At 38.9% G+C, this 18,094-nt stretch overlaps 1 protein-coding gene and 1 long non-coding RNA gene across 6 annotated transcripts; one reads left to right on the top strand and one right to left on the bottom strand.

The window, feature by feature from the left end:
* Nucleotides 1-520: 520 nt before the first annotated feature.
* LOC146698201 (uncharacterized) lies at nucleotides 521-4,420 on the bottom strand. 4 transcript variants are annotated; one of them, XR_014922889.1, is made up of 5 exons: nucleotides 4,165-4,411; nucleotides 2,956-3,032; nucleotides 2,244-2,338; nucleotides 1,028-1,189; nucleotides 521-760 (listed from the first exon to the last, which is right to left on the bottom strand). It is a non-coding gene; the product is annotated as an uncharacterized LOC146698201 (long non-coding RNA). The 4 variants fall into 4 exon arrangements; XR_014922892.1 differs by having other exon boundaries at nucleotides 521-1,240; nucleotides 4,165-4,420; XR_014922891.1 differs by having other exon boundaries at nucleotides 521-1,234; nucleotides 4,165-4,419.
* Nucleotides 4,421-6,567: 2,147 nt separating this feature from the next.
* azi2 (5-azacytidine induced 2) lies at nucleotides 6,568-17,299 on the top strand. Of its 2 annotated transcripts, none has more exons than XM_085473228.1 (8): nucleotides 6,568-6,740; nucleotides 8,210-8,464; nucleotides 9,187-9,303; nucleotides 9,552-9,657; nucleotides 10,965-11,098; nucleotides 11,447-11,511; nucleotides 12,629-12,753; nucleotides 15,261-17,299. In XM_085473228.1, exons 2-8 carry the CDS (start codon nucleotides 8,231-8,233, stop codon nucleotides 15,701-15,703), a joined length of 1,224 nt encoding a protein of 407 aa, XP_085329354.1. In that variant the 5' UTR covers nucleotides 6,568-6,740; nucleotides 8,210-8,230; the 3' UTR covers nucleotides 15,704-17,299. The 2 variants fall into 2 exon arrangements, with proteins under 2 accessions (XP_085329354.1, XP_085329355.1); XM_085473229.1 differs by having other exon boundaries at nucleotides 9,552-9,651.
* Nucleotides 17,300-18,094: the final 795 nt, after the last annotated feature.

The raw sequence follows: 18,094 nt of genomic DNA on the forward strand, positions 1-18,094 counted from the left end.
AAAAAAATCCCACATGCATACTACTCTTTGGGCTAAGCCCCGGGTGTTTCAAATGTCTGGCTCCGCCTCTGGTCAGCATAGTGATGGTGCTTCTTTTGAAAGAAGTTACGAGGCCGGACTGCAATCCTAAAGCCCTCGACATTTTAGGGGATTTGACAAGATAATAAATGGCTAAAGCGTATTGTTCTGCAGGACACTGCGCTCTGGTTTGTCCGACGCAGTACAGTCAAACAATATATAATGACCTGAGCTGTAACCTCATTTGCTTCTGCAAGAATACTAAGGTAACTGTAAGGTAAAACATAGATAACACAAATATTTAAGAATAACCAAGTGAATAAACTAATTTTAACAATTATCTTTACAGCCCTTTCCCTTTTGAAATTAATACAATGATGTTAATATATATTTTAAATTACAGACAAAAAGTAGTAAAACAAGTTTATAAACTCATCATAAAGGTTTGTAAATACTAGTTTCACCATGGATTAAAAACACACAAAAATATGACTCTTAGATGTCCAAGAAAGGCAATGTAATATTTTATTTATAATACAGTACTTTGTTAAGCCAGCTGTACTAGTAAGCACAGTGAGCTATGAAACTTCACTATAATAAAAGCACTCACAAGCTACACTATAGTATAAACAGGAAAGACACTGAACAGCCTAAAAGCTCCGTGTAATCAGAGAGCAGACCATGTCCTCCCCTCAGCTCTCATTCACAGCGTGTTGTTGTATACCGGGGAAAATGTCCAGCACTATAATTAAATGCACCACAGTTGAATACAACAAGCAGACAAACTACTAATAAAAGATATTTTTTTAAAAACCAACAATAAATGGAAATTTATAGTCTTACAGAAAATATTTAGAAACACTTTTCCTTAAAATAGTAAGTATTCTTTATACTAGATCATATATATGGCTTCAGAGATATATATAAGAGTAAACATGTGTTATGTTGGTTTTTTTTCCTCTACCGCTGTCAGTCATGCGACCTTGATCAGCCTGCATAATGGACTCACAAAGTTGGAAGTCAGTCACGTGTCACCCTGGCATCCTCCTGCAGCAGCCTGTGAACTCAGCCTCTTCAGCTCCTGCCTGCTTGCTGCACTCTCAAACCTGAAGCCCTCTATGACCAAGGTCTCTCCGTCCTCCTCTATGCTGGCCCGACACTCCTGCTGATTCTGTCACAACAACAACAACATGCACACAAGGCTGTGCTGTGCACACTATGCCTCAGCACATAAAATAATAACAAGGTCATTTGTGCATCCTTTGTGCTTTGTTAACAGCTGCAATAGACAGAAGCTGCGCATTCATTTATGTGTTTTCTAGTGTGTGTGTGCGTGCGTACACACACTATTATATCTGTCCTGTGAGAAAAATTATTTATAGGGAGTCCTCACTCCTGCTAATTAGGTTCTAGAGGTAGAAACCTGGAGCTCAAATTTTATTTTTGTGAGACTGAACAGTCTCTCGTGGATCGCTGGTCGTCTTGTTTCCTGAAACGATTGGGCCAATCGTTACATTTGTAGGTGGGGCTGAGGCTGGCAACACGTGCGGATGAAATTGATGCAGCTGTCAAGGCTGCTGTAAATCTACTCACTGAAATAACAGCTCCTAAATCAGAACGACATGCATTAAAGATATTATGGTTTAGCAAATAGAATTCTTTTTCTGATTCTGCCCAGTGGTTCTGGCAAAAAGTTTTATTTATCCGTCACCCCCTGTGGCACTTTGGGAAAGAGGTCAGGAGGGTCTAGTCTAGTGCTTAGAGTGCATGGAAGGAATGGAAGACAATGTAAGAGATGTCCAGAGGCTAAGCCTAAAGTGAAACTAAATGGACTGAAACGGTTAACGTCTGTGTCAAATATATTTTATATTAATGGCAATTCAGATTTACTTTGCATATCCTTTTCTTGCAGCTAAGAAGAGAAATTAACTGGATTGCTATGCAACTATAGGGAACTCATAACCTGACCACTTGTGACCTTGTTATAACAGAAGTATAGTATCAGCTTCATTAAGTATGATAGAGACAGGATTAAATTAATTAAACAAATAAACCCATTTAAAAACAGAAAGACAGTGGGTTAGAAACAAAGAAGACAAACATTATGTAAACTCAGCCGGGTAAGTTTCCTCAAAGGAATATGGTTGAGATTTGACAAATAAAAATACTTGATTCTGGGCTGACTGTGGTCTGCAGCACAGTCACGTGGTTCACTGTAAACATACCATTCTTTGCTGTCTCTGGTTGGAGAGATCTAACGATGCACACCAATTCATCATCTCTTCAATGTCTCTCATAAGTAACTGAGCTTCTGACAACACTGTAATGACATTGATGCAAATACTCAATAATAGATACCACTACTAATACCCACAATGCTTTTACTAGTTGATTTTTAACAATTTCACTTCGGAAGTCTTTCTAGTCTTACTGACCACTCAGAGCACTTTAGACTACAAGCCACATTTAATCATACAATCATGCAATGCTCTCTGTTCTGTACACTTTAAGCATATTATCTGCCATTCATCTCTGTCTAATTTAGGCTCATCAATTAACCTGACACACAAGTCTTTGAACTGTGGGAGCAAGTTGGAGTATGTGAGGAAACCCACTCAGGAATAGGGATAACATTCAAACGCCACAAAGAAAAAAATATGTAACTGTGTTAGCCTCAAATAAATCCTGATCTCATGGACAGCAAAGAAATCTTTATTTCAATCTAGTGGCCTGTAATAAAGAGAACTCTAATTGTGAGATGTATTTATGATACCACCTCCACTCACGCAGTTACAAACAACACTTGTGTTGCATTATGACAGTTAAATGAATCTTGAGAACATTTTCTTCTTCAAATCACAAAAAAACAAATCTAAACAAATGTTTTTCTGAAAGCGAGTAAAAAATACTGCTAATATATGCAATTGCTGGGCTTACGCTGACGTGTCTTTGCCATGGAGATCTCAGATTTCTCTTCACATGTCATGTCAGTGATCTTTGCAGCTTCTCTTACACTGCAAAAGACAACATAGCACTTTTAGGATATCTGTGATACAACTGAGCTGATACAGTGAACAGAGAAAAATATACACCTTAATAGTTAATAGGATAATGCACAGAAATCATGAAAACAATTCAGTTAGAAATAAATAAATAAATGGACTGGTACTTAAAAAGCACCTTTCTACTCAACACTTCAAGTACTACTGCAAGTCTCATCCACCTAATCACTCACACATTCGTACAGCAATTTTATATATGCCTAAGCACTTTATAACATTCACAAACACACTCTGATCATGAATCAGAGGTAACTTGGGGTTCAGTATCTTGCCCAAGGATACTTCAGCATGTGGGCTACAGAAATCAGGAATTGAGCAATCAGCTTTCCAACTGATAGATGGTGCGCTCTACCATCTGAGCCACAGCTGCCCATACAATATGTTGATCAAATTCTTATTTTAATCAAACACGCTTCCATATTGCAGCCTACACATATACTGCTACTAGCTTTAGATAAAACTCATGAGGGCTAAAACCAATGCTTCTCTCACTTTCCATAAAGCAATTTCAATGTTTACTATGGACCTATTTAAGGTTAAAACCTCTTGATCAGCTAGTCTTTCGGTATGCAGACTGACTAGATCTACTGCTTTAAAAGTATCATGTGAAGGGATTATGAATATCAACCTGTTAAGCCTTGTTATGTAAAACTTTTAATTAGCTGCACTAAACCTATAGAGAATGACTAATATTTAAGATACCTTCAGGACTACACCATCAACTTACCATCAAGTTACCATCAACTGCACTGACAAAATACAAACATCAGTAAGGACGGGCTGCTAGGCATTAGGGAATTGCTTTTTACTAGGTTAACTGCTTGTAAAGGCAGCACTTTATAAAGAAGTAAATATCGCTATAATTAAAAGAAACACCCACATATAAAAAACATGATGTATGTCACAAACGAAAACTTAACAAAAGGTTATCAAGAACCTGAGCAATAAGCTAATGGTAAGTGCTACATTAGCGCTAGCAGCTAATCAGTTTTAGGTACTGTGACAAAAAATGAACCAAACCTGTGTTTTTGTTAACATTAAATATTTATTATTAGTATTATAACTATTTGATTTTCTTGCTTACCCGTTATATTTGGGAATTGTCACTGGAAGATAATCCTAATTTAGGCAAGTGGCAACTAAGGGATACCACAGTATAATGCGCAAAACTGATTTCTATACTGTCATTGGTTTGTCCCTTACTCGACCTTAAATGCCCCGGACCGTTACTGCAATGTCACTTTCTGACCAACAGATGGCACTCTTACAAATACCAAATCTGATTTGACCGCAATCGTACTTCGCGTTCCATACAGTGACGGCCTGTCCCGCATACAAGTGTGGAGTAATACGTGATTAGTGAAAAGAAGGGGTCGTTTGTTTGGTCTGCGTAGTAGAATAAGCTGGGTAAATGAAGACTGTATTTACAGTATTTGTTTCCTTTTTGCTTATTTTTCAAAGGAAATGCCCTTGTGACTTCTGTTATAATTTACTGTATTTGTCTTTATTGTTTTACATGAGGTATTGATTAAACTGAAAACCAACATTTTACAGTATTTTTGTTATAAGATTATGGATGGACAGTGCATATTTACGCTATGCCCAGCTGACTGTGCATTGTGCTATTTGATAGTTAAAGATTCGGCAACCCTAGCTATAACACTCGTGCTACTCGTGAAATAATTGCCTGTTCACTATTACCTTTAAACATGGTTCAGGGCATTACTTGTTTTCTTGCCTGTTTCTTAAGTCATTCTTTAGCTTAACAAGTAGTCCCTGTACTCTTTTGTCCTTTTAACACAAAAACACACACACAATAGAGAGCTAATTTTTAATCAATATAAGGACCACAAGTAAAAATATGTGCCAAGTTTTAGCTTTATCTATTAATATAGTGCCATGAAAAATATACACACACTACCTGATTTCTTTCTTTCCTTTTTTGACATATCTGTGACACTTACCTGTTTCAGATTGTATATATTGCATATTACAACAAAAGGTACCTGGAGCAAATACAAACCACATTTTTTAAAGAGTGATTTTAGAAGAAGAAGAAGAAGAAGAAGAGCCACTGGGGGGGGAAAGTCGGCAGGTCTTTTTTTCTTCTTTTCCAGACTTCTGCGCGGGAAAAAAGTCAGAATTCTAAGAAAAAGGTTAAAATTCTGAGATTAAAGTCAGAGTTCCATCAGAATTCTGAGTTTTTTTTCTCAGAATTCTGAGGTTTAAGTCAGAATTCTGAGAAAAACTAATTCTGGGGAAAAAGTCAGCATTCTGAGAAAGCTTCTGACTTTAATTTCAGCAAATTTTTTAGATTAAAATGTGTGTGTACATGCACAGACCACATGTGCATACTGTTGTACACATAAACTCACAGATGTATATGACAACTCAAGTTTGTGGCATTAAATTTGTATTCAACTTTTAAACACGTAATACATTTGTACTTGAGCATCAGCACATGAACTGATGGACAGACATTCTTCTTCGGGATTTTCTGGTAGAGAACAGAATTCATGCTTCCATTAATTACAGCAAGATGCCCAGGTCCTGAAGCGGCAAAGCACCTTCTAGACCAAGCCCTAAATCTCAGTTTTTCAGATACTTGCAGCAAATACTTCATCATTTGCTGCTGGAGATTTTAGGAGAGGAGAGGAAGTGCCTTCTGCCCTCGACTGTGACATGTGATATGTTTAGACTCAGCAGTCCATCTGCATCTTAAGGATAAAGGACACTCTTTCGAGGATGCCAATGTTCACATTTTGGACAGAGAGGACAGATGGTTTGAAAGAGGAGTGAAAGAATCCATCTATGTCCACTGTGAGTGACCATCTTTGAACAGAGGCGGCGGTTTACGACACCAACTCTCTGCCATCTATAATCCAGTTTTGAGATCCCTTCCCAGACGCCTTAACGCCCACTCACATCCTGGGCCATCTGACCTCAGGAATTCGCATGATAAGGTGGGGCCAGGTTTCACAATGAACACACCCGAAACTCTGGCTGATTGGGACCCACGCCTAGTTTCCCACCTTGGCTCAGGCGATTAGAGGATCATCAGGGGGTCCTTTTGTCCCTCTGTGGGGGGTCACTCCCACTAGGTTTATATCTGGGACTCTCCACCATTTGACCTTAGAACTGAAGAAGCTTCTCGGATGAGAGGTGAAACGTCTTCAAGCAACTTAAAGAAGTCCAGACGCTTTTCTTTGCAAGCTCCTTTGACTACGATGACCTGGATGACTGAGAACCTTCACAGGTTCATATGTTTAGAGTTGCAGCATTTGGGGGGGAGTCATATGAGAAACATAAAAGGTTGGAAGTATAGAACATGGAGCAAATATTTATATTTTTATGGCAGAATTCATGAAGCGTGTGGTATGCATATACCGAGGAAAGGATAATGGGAGCTATGGTGATCGTAACAGTGTGTGAGAAAGTGCACACGCTCTTTAAGACTGTGCTTTTACTTTGAAAGGACTTGAGCAGCGGAGTGACTCCCGGAAGTTTTTGTTTTTCTCACCTGTCAGTTCGGTCGAGACACGGCACCAGTGCCGAGCCTTGTCTCTTTGTTTTCTCCTTGAACCAGCTCTTGTTTTTTCCAAATTAAATGACAGTCCTATGTGGTCAGTCGATACCTAACTGAGGACAGCGTTTAACACGGTAACTGAAAGTCGAGAATAAAAAATAATCGTATCCTTTTTCTGCACCTAGCCAGAAGACGTTAGCCAAGCATAGCTAGCCGTTATCATCATAATAGATCAATCATTTTGATGCGCGGAGCTGTCGATATGTATTTATGTTTCTCTAAAGACCGTTGCTTAATTGTTGTGTTATTCTTATTGTTGGCTGTTTCACAACCGGACGTCAGGGTTGTTTGGTGTTTGTCAGCACTGTTCGCGGAAGCTAACGGCGTAACGTTAGCTTTGTATACACGCGAAATTCATTGATTGTTTTCAGAACGATTATAGATGTTTTCTGCTGTCGCTTTGTGTGGAAGATTGTGTTTTTTCAGCTGAGATAAGATTTTTAGCTGTTAGCTTTCCTGTTTTAAGTGGAGAAGTCTTAACGGAATTACGTCGCTCTTCTTGCCTTGTTTTGGATTCACGTCCACTTTCGTTTTTAAGTACTTGTTGTGGGTCGCTTTCGCTTTCATGCCGACTGTCGTCAAAGTCAGCAGTTTTCCTTTTTCTCTCTATTTCTCCGTTTCTATTCATCTCCGCGGGTCTATCAACCTATTCGGTAACTCTGCTTAAACTTATTTTTCTAAAGGCTTAGGCCTTTAGTGATAAAAACTTGGCTCCTGTGTGTTTGCTGCATCATTGCATGCTGACATCATCAAGAAGCTGCACCGTCTCTGAAACCGAGCTACTCCGAGCAGAAATTATCCAGGAGGGTGTGGGGGAAATGTCAAGTAGCTTTACTGAAACACTCATATCGTTCCTGGAAGTCAGCTCTGCTGGCACTTCCTTTAACAAAGGCATTCAAGTCAGTGTGAGATATTTCTTTGTAAATGTGCAGAGTTAAAGTTTCTTTTTGATAAATTCTTTTTCAGCCTCTCATTCAAAGCCATAGGCCAGAAACTTAGTGTACACAATGTTATGTACATGTTATGGAAATCACACATTGCAAATTGCCTTTTTTGGGGGGTAGATCTTTTGTAGACTATTACAGATCTGACTCCTTTATTGTTCAGTGTTGGTAATTGAAGAGGACCTACCTTCCAAGTACATTCATCCCTGGTGTTAAATCAAAATCATGTAATTCCAGTGTCAAGTGCCCAAGGGTAATAGGAAGCACCAGCACAAAATTGCATGCAATATGTGAACAAACTGATTTTGCATGCTAAAAACCTCTCGTTGTCTTTAGGGCTTTTCTGATGTCAACCTCTGGCGGGGCTTTCTTCTTTTGTGAAACTGTGGTTTAAAAAGACCATTGACTGTTAGGAGAATTCTACTTACAGACATTAAATGCCTTATGAATGAATAGAACAAGTTGACAGTGTAGACTGTTTGTTGGATAATATAGAAAATATTTATTTCTTAATATGATAATAAATCTAATATAGTTTGACTTTGTTTTTCTTCACACAAATATAGGATATTTAAAGAAGTTCTTCATGTATCCCCCAGGTCTTCTATCTGCCTCAGAATATGGCCTGTGTAGGTATGGATTCCCCAGCAGTGGATGATGACATTTGCATCCTTAAACATGAGACAGCCTACACCACTGCTGCTGAGAGTCCTGTGTCGGTGTGTGCCGGTGACGAATCGGTCGCCTCCCACTTTGCCCTGGTCACGGCATACGAGGACATCAAAAAGAGGCTGAGAGAGACAGAGCGAGACAATGCCCTGCTGAAGAAGAGAGTGAAGCAGCTTGAAGACAAGGTATAGATGGAAGAATAGAGTAGGAAAGAGTAGGAGGATGGCACAACAAAGGGAAGATGGGGATAGAAAAGAGAGAGAGAGACAAAATTTAAGAACATAGAGCTTATCATGCTGTCTAAACAACCAGAGAGCAATGTTTACAAAGGGTGACCTATGAACAAAGATGAATGATTTTTCTATTGTGCACGACTTCAGAATGATGGACAAACACAAAATACTAATATCTCACTGCAAAAAAAAAGAAAGAAAAATAACCTCTTGGAGTGTATGCATGTCAGCATCATTAATATTGTTTGTCTGTTGTCAAAACAGAAAAAACCCAACAATGAGAAATAAATGTGCTCTGTTTAAAAAAGAAAGGCGGTCTGGAGAAGTATGTCTTTGGCAAACACTGTGCTCATATTCAGCAGAGAAGAATGCTCTTGAAATTGGAATTAAGAACAAAGGATCCAGTAAACGGATATAGTGAGAGAGTGAGTTATTTGAACAGCAAAGGTCTTAATACCGATTGCAGACCGAAGCGAAAGTTGGGCACAACATGTGGGCAGAGCACGAGCTTGTTTGTTTAAAATCTGTCAGTTTTAGTTTTATGTGCTGCAGCACTTGGTCCATCAAGATAGGATGTGGTGGGAGGAAAGTGACTTCCTACCGCAACATTTTAAATTGAACATTTTTTTTCTCCTCTACTTTCTTCTCTGTTATTTCTTCTTTCACCACTGTAGCTTTTCAGGCCAGATGCTCATTCATCAGAGGGGCCCCAGTACGTGAACAAGGCCTTCAGTGCTTACCGAGGTATCTATATAGAGAAGGAGGACCTGCAGTTGGAGCTTAACAAACTGGTGCGTTTTACTGATTAATCTGAACATCTCATAAACTAACAGTGCAGCCAAGCTTAAAGGCTTAATGTCTTCCAAACCTGACAGTAGCTTATTTTCAAGTATAAGGATAATAAAGAGAGTTTGGTTTTTTTGCCCACCTGGGACTGCAAAAGTAAGAGTTTGAAACATTGTTTTAAATACACTGACTCTACCTTCATGCTCTTTGGCTCACTGTCTGTTTTGTTTTTTTGTTTTTTTTCCTCTGTCAGAAAAGGGAGACGAGTGAGAGAGAAAGGATTCTGATGGAGCAGCTTCACACCAAAGAGGTGGAGCTGCTTCAGCTGAGGACAGAAATGGACACCAGCCAAGGTACAGGTAGAGTACACAGGCCTGCTGTCTCTGAACTGTTCAGTGGAAATGGTTCTGTCCTCTGATGAAACAGATAGTGGACATTTAGAGCACATGAGATTTGGATGAAATACAAGGAAAAGAACCCTGTTCCTGAATTTTAATCATATTAAATTCAAGGACTGAAATTGTTTGATAATTAGCTATGTCGGACAATCGAAGTAATACTCTACTCTTTAAAATATCTCCATCCATCCATTTTCATGAGTTAAACCATGGTAGCAGTAGAGTATTTGAGCTAGTTCAGACATCCCTCTCTCCCACATGTTTTCAGACCATAGAAGCTATATAATGTCTTCTATGAGCTCTTGGTCTACCTTGGGATCACCTACTAGTTGGGTGTGCCCATTATACCTCGAAGCGACAACCTGATGAGAAGTTTGAAAAATCTCAGCTGGCACCTGTTTGGAGTAGAGTTGCAGATACTCCAGTCTGTTCTCGATCTGGATGTCCCACCTGCTTAACCAGCCACCCTTCAGAGGAAAGTAACTTCTCTTATTCTGTAACGGAAGCTTGCGGCCATTAGAGCGCGTTAACAGTCATTCATATTCCAGCATCCCCTGCATTACATCTGACACAGCACCAGCCCTTCTGTCAATCCATTTTATGCTCAGTCATGAACATGGCACGGTTCTCAGATTCTTTACTCAAACACCAGTTGTTTTGGTAGCCTCTTATCCTACCCACTTCACACTGAAAACCATTGCAGGCAATGTCGAAGGTCTGACGAAACCAGCAAAATCGTATCATTTTCAAATAATGAGAACTAATTGTAATATCCCAAAGGGTACACTTACATCCTCCTAAAGCTGAGAGGAACCCTTGACATCCAGAATGTGATTAGTAACAGAGTAACAATTACATTTATTTCAACACTTTTATCTAATACAGTACTAGAAGAATAAATAGTGTCATATAGTCAGTAGGGGAAAAAATCCAGCAACCTGATTTATATGATATGATAACATTTTTATGTTGCAATACTCTTAAGTACATTTGGTTTTTTTGTGGTTATATATAACATATATGTTGATTCAAGTACAATTTAAATACAGGACAGGCTCGAGTATTTTGACTCATGTGCCATTCTCCTTTACTTCCATACTACCTATGATTTTCTATGAAAATGTAAATGTAAAATGTTGCTCTATGATTAAACTGATGTTAAAATATTTGGTTGCTAAAAGTGTAAAAGTCAGTGTCTTTAATTAATTATGCCTTTTGTACCATTTGTAACACAAATTCCATCTGTTTTTCTGCGTGCTTGTCCACAGTGATGAAGAGCCTGAACAGCTCTCAGGACTCCTGGCAGGTGGAAAGGATCAACACTGAGCTAAAGATCCACAAACTGCAGGAAGAGCTGGAGAGGGTGACACTGGAGAACAATCGGCTACTAGAGAGAAGTGCGGTGAGTGAAACAGGGAAGAAGGAGTTTCAGAGAACAGGATAGAGGGGGCGCTTGAGATGAGAGACGCTCTTGTCGCATAACAAAAGGAGGAGAAATCGGTAGAGGTGTTAGGGCAGAGAGAGACAGGGTAACACTGGGAAACACAGTAGTGAAGACAAAGCCAGGGTGGGTATGCTACATCTTTAACAGTTGGGAGATGAACTCTTAAAAGACAGACGGACATAAGTGTGAGTTGTTGTGGAGTGGAGGATGCAGATTTGTTTGGTTTTTTGGGGGGGGAGGGTTGTCCGAAACAACCAAGAGACTGCACCTCCACTCTCTGTTTTGCATAACTTAACTCTGTTTTAGGGGGAGCCGCATGGCCTTAACGGACCAGACTTGGACCAGACCTGTGATGCAAAGTATAATGCAAGGTATAGTGTTTTATGAATATCATTAAAAAGTGCCCAACCATAATTTCTGTAACCTGTAGTTACGAAGCAACTGTAAATAGATGGGAAGTCTTGCCTAAAGCACAGTCTTAAGCAAAAAAATCAGTTTTAAATGATCCGCCCTGATGAAACTACAGAGAATCAGGTAGGAACACTGTTTACACGAAACTACAGAATATACTGTTTTTATGTCTTTGCTTTGAAAGCTAAAGCTTGTGAATGCAGTGCTCTGTATGGCCACAGTTTCAATTGTACTTGTCCTGTTTGGCCACTAGAGGAGGGTGCAGCGTTATGAATCTGCTCATCATAGACTGCATGCATGTCTGCAGCATGATGTGGAGGTAACCTCAAAAGTATATGAAGAGCTAGACCCTAAACTTGGGTGCTCAACACAAGTCAAATTTAAGTCCAGAATTTTGACATGCATAACGTCTGTATGGAATTTATTTATTAACATTTATTAAGAAAGAAAATGTTATAATTTGTCTACCTTTTTAATTATTTTAAGCACCACAAAAACCTAGTTTTTCCACCATAGGCTTTCTGTTCATGTTTTTTGCTGTGTGAGGCAGGTGTTAGGACTCAAAACAAGTGCTGATACATTTTGCATCTTTATAAGAGTGTTTTGTAGGTGTTGCCATCCTTAAATACATCACTGTTTTTATTTATTTTGTCTTCTTGTTTGTAATACAGATAATGTTATTGGCTGATTAAGCATCAAATCAACCAGTACTTGTTGTTGTTTTTCCTCTTAAGTATTGTCTGACTGTAGTCACTGATATTAATTGTGTCAGCAAAGAAGCACATGATCACCTTGGTATGTCTATAATTTATTTAATAGATTAATCTTATATGTACATTTAATCCACTAATTTTTGACTAAAATTGACATAATGGGTGGCATTTTGGCATTGTGAAATTTCAGTGAACAGGTGAATTTGACTTCAGAATAAGATTGTTCTAAAATATTTCCTTTTCCTGAGCGTACTCTATAGCTGCTCATGATATTTACCACAAGATCCTGTCTGACAGTTGGGTGTTTCTAACACCAGCTTTGAGGAAACTTGCATTTAAGTGAAATGCTTTGTTTATTGTGTAGGGAGAAGAGCATGCAGCAGACATACAAAGCTCTGTGTTCTGAGGTCGGCCGTCTCCATTCAGAGCTGAAGCACCAAACAGGCCTGATTAGGAAACTCAGGCCACTGATCAGTGAGACGCGACAAGGTGAGGCACATCTGCAGAAATGTGAGTGAGCTCAGGATTGCGCCACAGTTGGTGTCTGAATACAAATCATCCCATGCTTAATGTTTGTTTTAGTGCGTGTGATAATCAACTGTGCTCCACTGTGTCCTTTTCACACCACCTCAGCTCCTGTACAGTGAGGAGTCTCCTTTATAGCATTAATGCATTGTTGTGTAGGTCGCCACCTAAATGAACCTCCTAAAAGCAACCATACAAAATGTATTCAGTCTCTTCATGTCTTTACCCTAAAAATAATTGACATTTATATCATTCCCTTTAGGAACCAGGTAATATTTTTGTTTGTTTTATTTGACATTTTCTTGAATGTTTATCCTGTTCTTATCATATTTCATTTTTTCCCAATATTTATATATTTTATTTAATCTTTTACATTTGATCTGCTTTACATCTGATTTAACCTCAGTGTGTTTTTCATTCTTTTCCCCATGCCATTATATTAGCAAAGCAGAGTCCACCTCCCATAGAGGGCTCTTAAAAAGAAAAACTCAAACCCTACGTTGTTGTTGTTGTTGTACGTCACATCTGCACACACATGCAGTTCTTACCCAAGCCCCTGAAAAAAGCTTGCAACTTATTAAAGAAGTGAGGACAAATGATGAAAGATTAAGAAAACAAATTGCAACAATTGTATGTAGATGTAACTACAGAGTAAATTAATAGAGAGACAAACACATTTAGCTGATCTAACACTGTTAATGAGTACTTGAAGTAATTACAACAGGGAAACTAATGAACTGCTTCTGTTCAGTAACGGGAGTGTTTTTTTCCCCCTCCCAAGAAGTTTTCTCCTCCTGCTTCTTTTTGCAGTTTGTATAAGAGTGTGATAAGACTGTGGATATTATCAAAGTCCTCCAACACTTTGATAAAGGACATCATGAAATGGTCTATCCTTCCATTCCCCTCCCTCTGTGATGATGTATGCTACCCTAGGAGGGATTACCTCTGTTGTCGATTCCCTCGGAGTGTCAGAAGAGGAGACCAGGAGGTGAAAATTAGAACGAAATATGGCAAGAAAATAAATCTTGCCCTATTTATTCCACTGAATAAGAGGGTAATCCTGTAACTTAGATGAAGCAGATGGAGTGAAATGAGGAAAGCAGGAGCGGCAAAAGAAATGGAGCGGGGCAGAGGGAGGAGGGGGGTGTGCTATGTATTTATTCAGTCATACTGTGTATCTGTATTCTTCTAATGTTCCTCCTTTGGAATCACTTTTATTCAAATCCTAGACTCAGGAGACCATCTCATGGAAGCATAGCAGGGAGGGATGGATGGATAGATGTGTGGATGGAGAGAGGTATGGAAAAAAAAAAAGCAGGAGCAGATACTCTCATTTAAACTTTATTATTCGCTCAAGATGATGATTTGAAAGCAAAGCAATGATGTGTCTGTGTGAGATTAGGACATGTGATTTGTGTAAGGATATGCTTTGTATGAAATGAAAGAAAATGTGTTTGTGCGTTCAGGTCTGATTAGGTTTTGTTCTCGAGGACAAAATCTAATTATTGCTTTTGTTATTTACTGATTCCCAAGCGGTGACTTTTACATGGTGCAAAGGTTTCATTGTGGAACTCGCCGCCCGCTGCACAGGGTGCGATTTTTACTCCGGTTCTGTTTTTACACTGAGGTCTATTATACAGTTAGAGATCAGAGCTTAGATTTTTTTTTTTTTTAACCGCTTTAGAAACCAAAGTTTAATCCACTTGTTAAAAAAAAGAAAAAAAATACAGAGTTGTTATCTCAGTGCTAAATAAAAAAAGAAAAGAAAAAAAGACGTGTTTAGCTGGGTGAGGAAAGAGCATTTCATTTGTGCTGCCGACATCATTTAGTTAAAATGACAGAAAACACGCTATTTTTATTTGCTAGAGAAATTCATTAAAACAAACACCTTTACTGTCTAGTAAAACACTGCTAATAAGTGCAATAAAATTATTATTCTTTTTAAAGTTTCCAGATTTACTAAAAAAACCCATCTTGGAGTCGTGCAGGGTTTTGCAAAGTTATAGCATTCAGCCAAAAATCACCACTTAAGATCTGTCAGATTGATCAATCTTTATTTAATATTTCCAACGTCATGAAAGGCTCACCATTCTAAATATTAAGAACCATTGGTCTAAGTGACATATCGCTTGTAAACATGTCTAACGTGAAGGCAGGCAGCATTTGTTTATTCGTTATGTAAGGCTTTCAGTACTTGGCAGTGATGACTGAAAGCTAGTAGTGTCACTAAATCAACAGTGAAATTTGTCACTGAAGTATCACCAAAATGATAGAAAAGGTAATTGAACAATTGCCTCTAATATTTGTGCTTGTTTTACGGACATTGCCACAGTCCATGCAGTGATTGTCTGTGCAGGTCTCACTAGAAAAATGCAGTTTTGTGCAACCACATCTAACATTTGATTATCTTTTACCCTCGTTTTTCCTCATCCTTTTTTTTTTCTTGCACTCACCCTCCTCTCTTCCTGCAGCTGCCTCAACAGTTCCCGTCCAGTGTCTGGACGACGTGGAAAAGAACAACCACCCCCCAGTTCCTCGGCCATCAGTGCCTCGTCCCCCCAGTGCCCCCCCACTGCCCTCATGCTCTGGCCGCCCCTGCCCCCCCACCGGCTGTCCGTCAGGCACCCTGCTGCCAGATAGTCTGAGGGAGGACTGCTGGTACAACGGCCCATGGCCCCCCCAGAGTTGTTCGGGAGAGGGTCTGGTTGGGAGCGACGCCTGCTCCGTTGTACTTCCCCCGCCTCCCCTGAACCAGGCCTCTCTGGATGACAGTTCACGATCCTTCCCCAGTCCCCCAAAACCCAGTGACGCCATGTTCTGGGAGGGACACTCCGCTGCGTCCAACTCCTCGTCCTCAATGGGTAACTGCAGCCCCAGGAGCCCTCCCCATACAGATTGGGCCAAGCCTTATTAAGTTACAGTGGGAGAACAGATGATTAATAATTTATTGGAAGATAAATAAATGTTAGAAATTTGATGGAACATAAACAAATGGAACAATGAATAAACTCTCCAACCCTGCCACATAGCTACCACCTTACCTGCCTTAATGTGATAAGACCACTTTTGTGGGGCGGATGAGACTGGACCTCCTGGTTGTGGGAACTAAACGAGGCCAGATGAGGCCTTTTTCTTTTTTTTCTGAGGTAAAGACTTTAAACTCATTAATCTGCCATCTCTGCTCACCGCATCGGTGAACATTTCTGACTTTGCAGAGAAAAAGTTGATGAGAAATCCTCAACAGAATAGTTTGTCCATGTTTGTGTCCTTGTATGCGCATGCATAACTGTGTGCAAGTATGCATACAAGCAGTTTAATTTGTGTGTGAGCACATGCACGTGCGTGCATGTGTGTGTGTATATTCACATCCAACAGTGTGCCTGTATCTGTATCTCATCATAGGGCCTCTTCCACCATAAACTGTGGCTGTTGATCACTGGAGCCACAGCATAGTGCTAGAATTTGTATAACTGTACTTCCTCCAATGCAAGTCTTTTTACATTTGATCACTGTAAATTACAGAGGGTATGTAGTTCCATGTTTGTCTAATGGTCATGTGAAGGAGATGTGTTGGTAGGAGGAGTTGATGTGTTTGTTTTTGTACGGTGAAGACAGACATACATACACTGACTGTAGGATAATTACAGGTTTTGGCTCCAAATTTGAAATGCTAATTAAGTTTTCTTCTTACTGAGGTGGATTAATATCAAAGTAAAGAGAGAGAAGGCAGAGAAGGTTCAATGATTTCTCATAACCTTCACAACTCAAGTCTGTCTGGTATCTGACAACACCATCTATTGTGTTGCTTTCTTTTTTCACCTCTGAAGTGACATGTAGATGTAAGGCTGTGAATTGCTGGTTTCTTAGCACGGCATTTATTTTGAAGGACTCGCAGAATGCACCGCATACACTTGGCACATCATTTTGAACATTAGAAAATGTGAACTATGCACTGTGCTGATTGTTAATCCTGCTGTTTAGGACTGAGGGTAGTCTCTCTCTGGTCTCCCAGTAGTGAAAAAGTATAAACTAAGGGCACTGAAGAATCTTAGACCAAATAAACAGAAGAAACTGAAAGAAATGTGCATATCTGTATAAATGTATATGGTGGGCTTCAGTACTCTGCCAAACATGGTTATACACTCCAAAACTTAGCTTTTGCTTTTTCTCCCCCAAGATGCCTGATATGTCTAAGAGCTACCTGTGCTGGGGGCAACACAATAATGTAATAACCTGATTAAATATGAGATGTGACTTAACAAATAGGTGCACAAAGCACAAAGGCCCATGGGTAAGTTTCTTTGTTTTAGTTTTTTCTTATCTGTATCATGATTGTGGTCTTTTGTTCTTAATTTCTAAGAAATGTTATTTTACAGCAGTAGTTTCATACTTCTGTAAACAATTTGCAAACCAAAATGCAATGTACAGTAGATATGGATTATATTTTAGATTTACTGCACTTCCGGCTGTTTGTAAATATGATCGAATAAATGAATGAAAGGAATCAACACCGTGAGGTTGCGCTGTTTTCACTTCAAGCATGATGTTATGTGGTTTGTTAAAACTGAACACTGAACACAAAGCCACGATGATTAAATCATTTTTTTAAAGCTAAATATCTGCAAAGGGGACAGCAAGCCCTTCTCTGTACCACAAAGCCTAAATGATGAATTGAAACATCCATGTTAAAAAAAAAAAAAGAAAAAAAAAGTTGTTTTTCCTAAATTATCTTAAATTTTAAATCCTGTTTCACAATTTCAAACAAAATTTTAGTTTCTAGAAACAAAATTGTAGAGGGGGAAAATTGTTTAAAAAAAAATTATAGAAAATTTTACACTATCAACCTTAATCCCAGGCTATTGTCATGTTAAACATGCTAATGTTTGTAATGATCTAATTTTATAATTTGTAATTTTGTAGCTTATTATTTAAAGCAGTAGTAATATAGGACCTCTTTAGCAACTCTTTCCATCGGTGCCATTAGTACATAAGCAGTTGTAGATTATATACAATACATACTTATGCTGGTTGCTAATGGTAAATTGGTTCTTATTATAACCATAACAAAAAAATTATTAATGCAAAAAAAGTATGCATTTAGCTCAATTTAGCCACTGGAGGTAAAAGTCCTGAACATGTAAAAGAACAAACTGAGTCAGCTGTAGCTTTTTTTTCTTTTTACAATTTTTATAGTTCTGTTGATCCTGCTTTCGAATACACTAAATAAACAGAAAGGAAATTTTCACCGTGCGACTCTTTAGTCCCACTGCTGAAAAATGCAAACCATCATAAAAAACACATCTTT

This window comes from Copadichromis virginalis, linkage group LG11 (assembly GCF_057382275.1).
Source record: "Copadichromis virginalis isolate Kocher_CV1m ecotype Utaka linkage group LG11, C_Virginalis_male_GT1.1, whole genome shotgun sequence".
In the NCBI taxonomy this organism is placed as follows: domain Eukaryota; kingdom Metazoa; phylum Chordata; class Actinopteri; order Cichliformes; family Cichlidae; genus Copadichromis; species Copadichromis virginalis.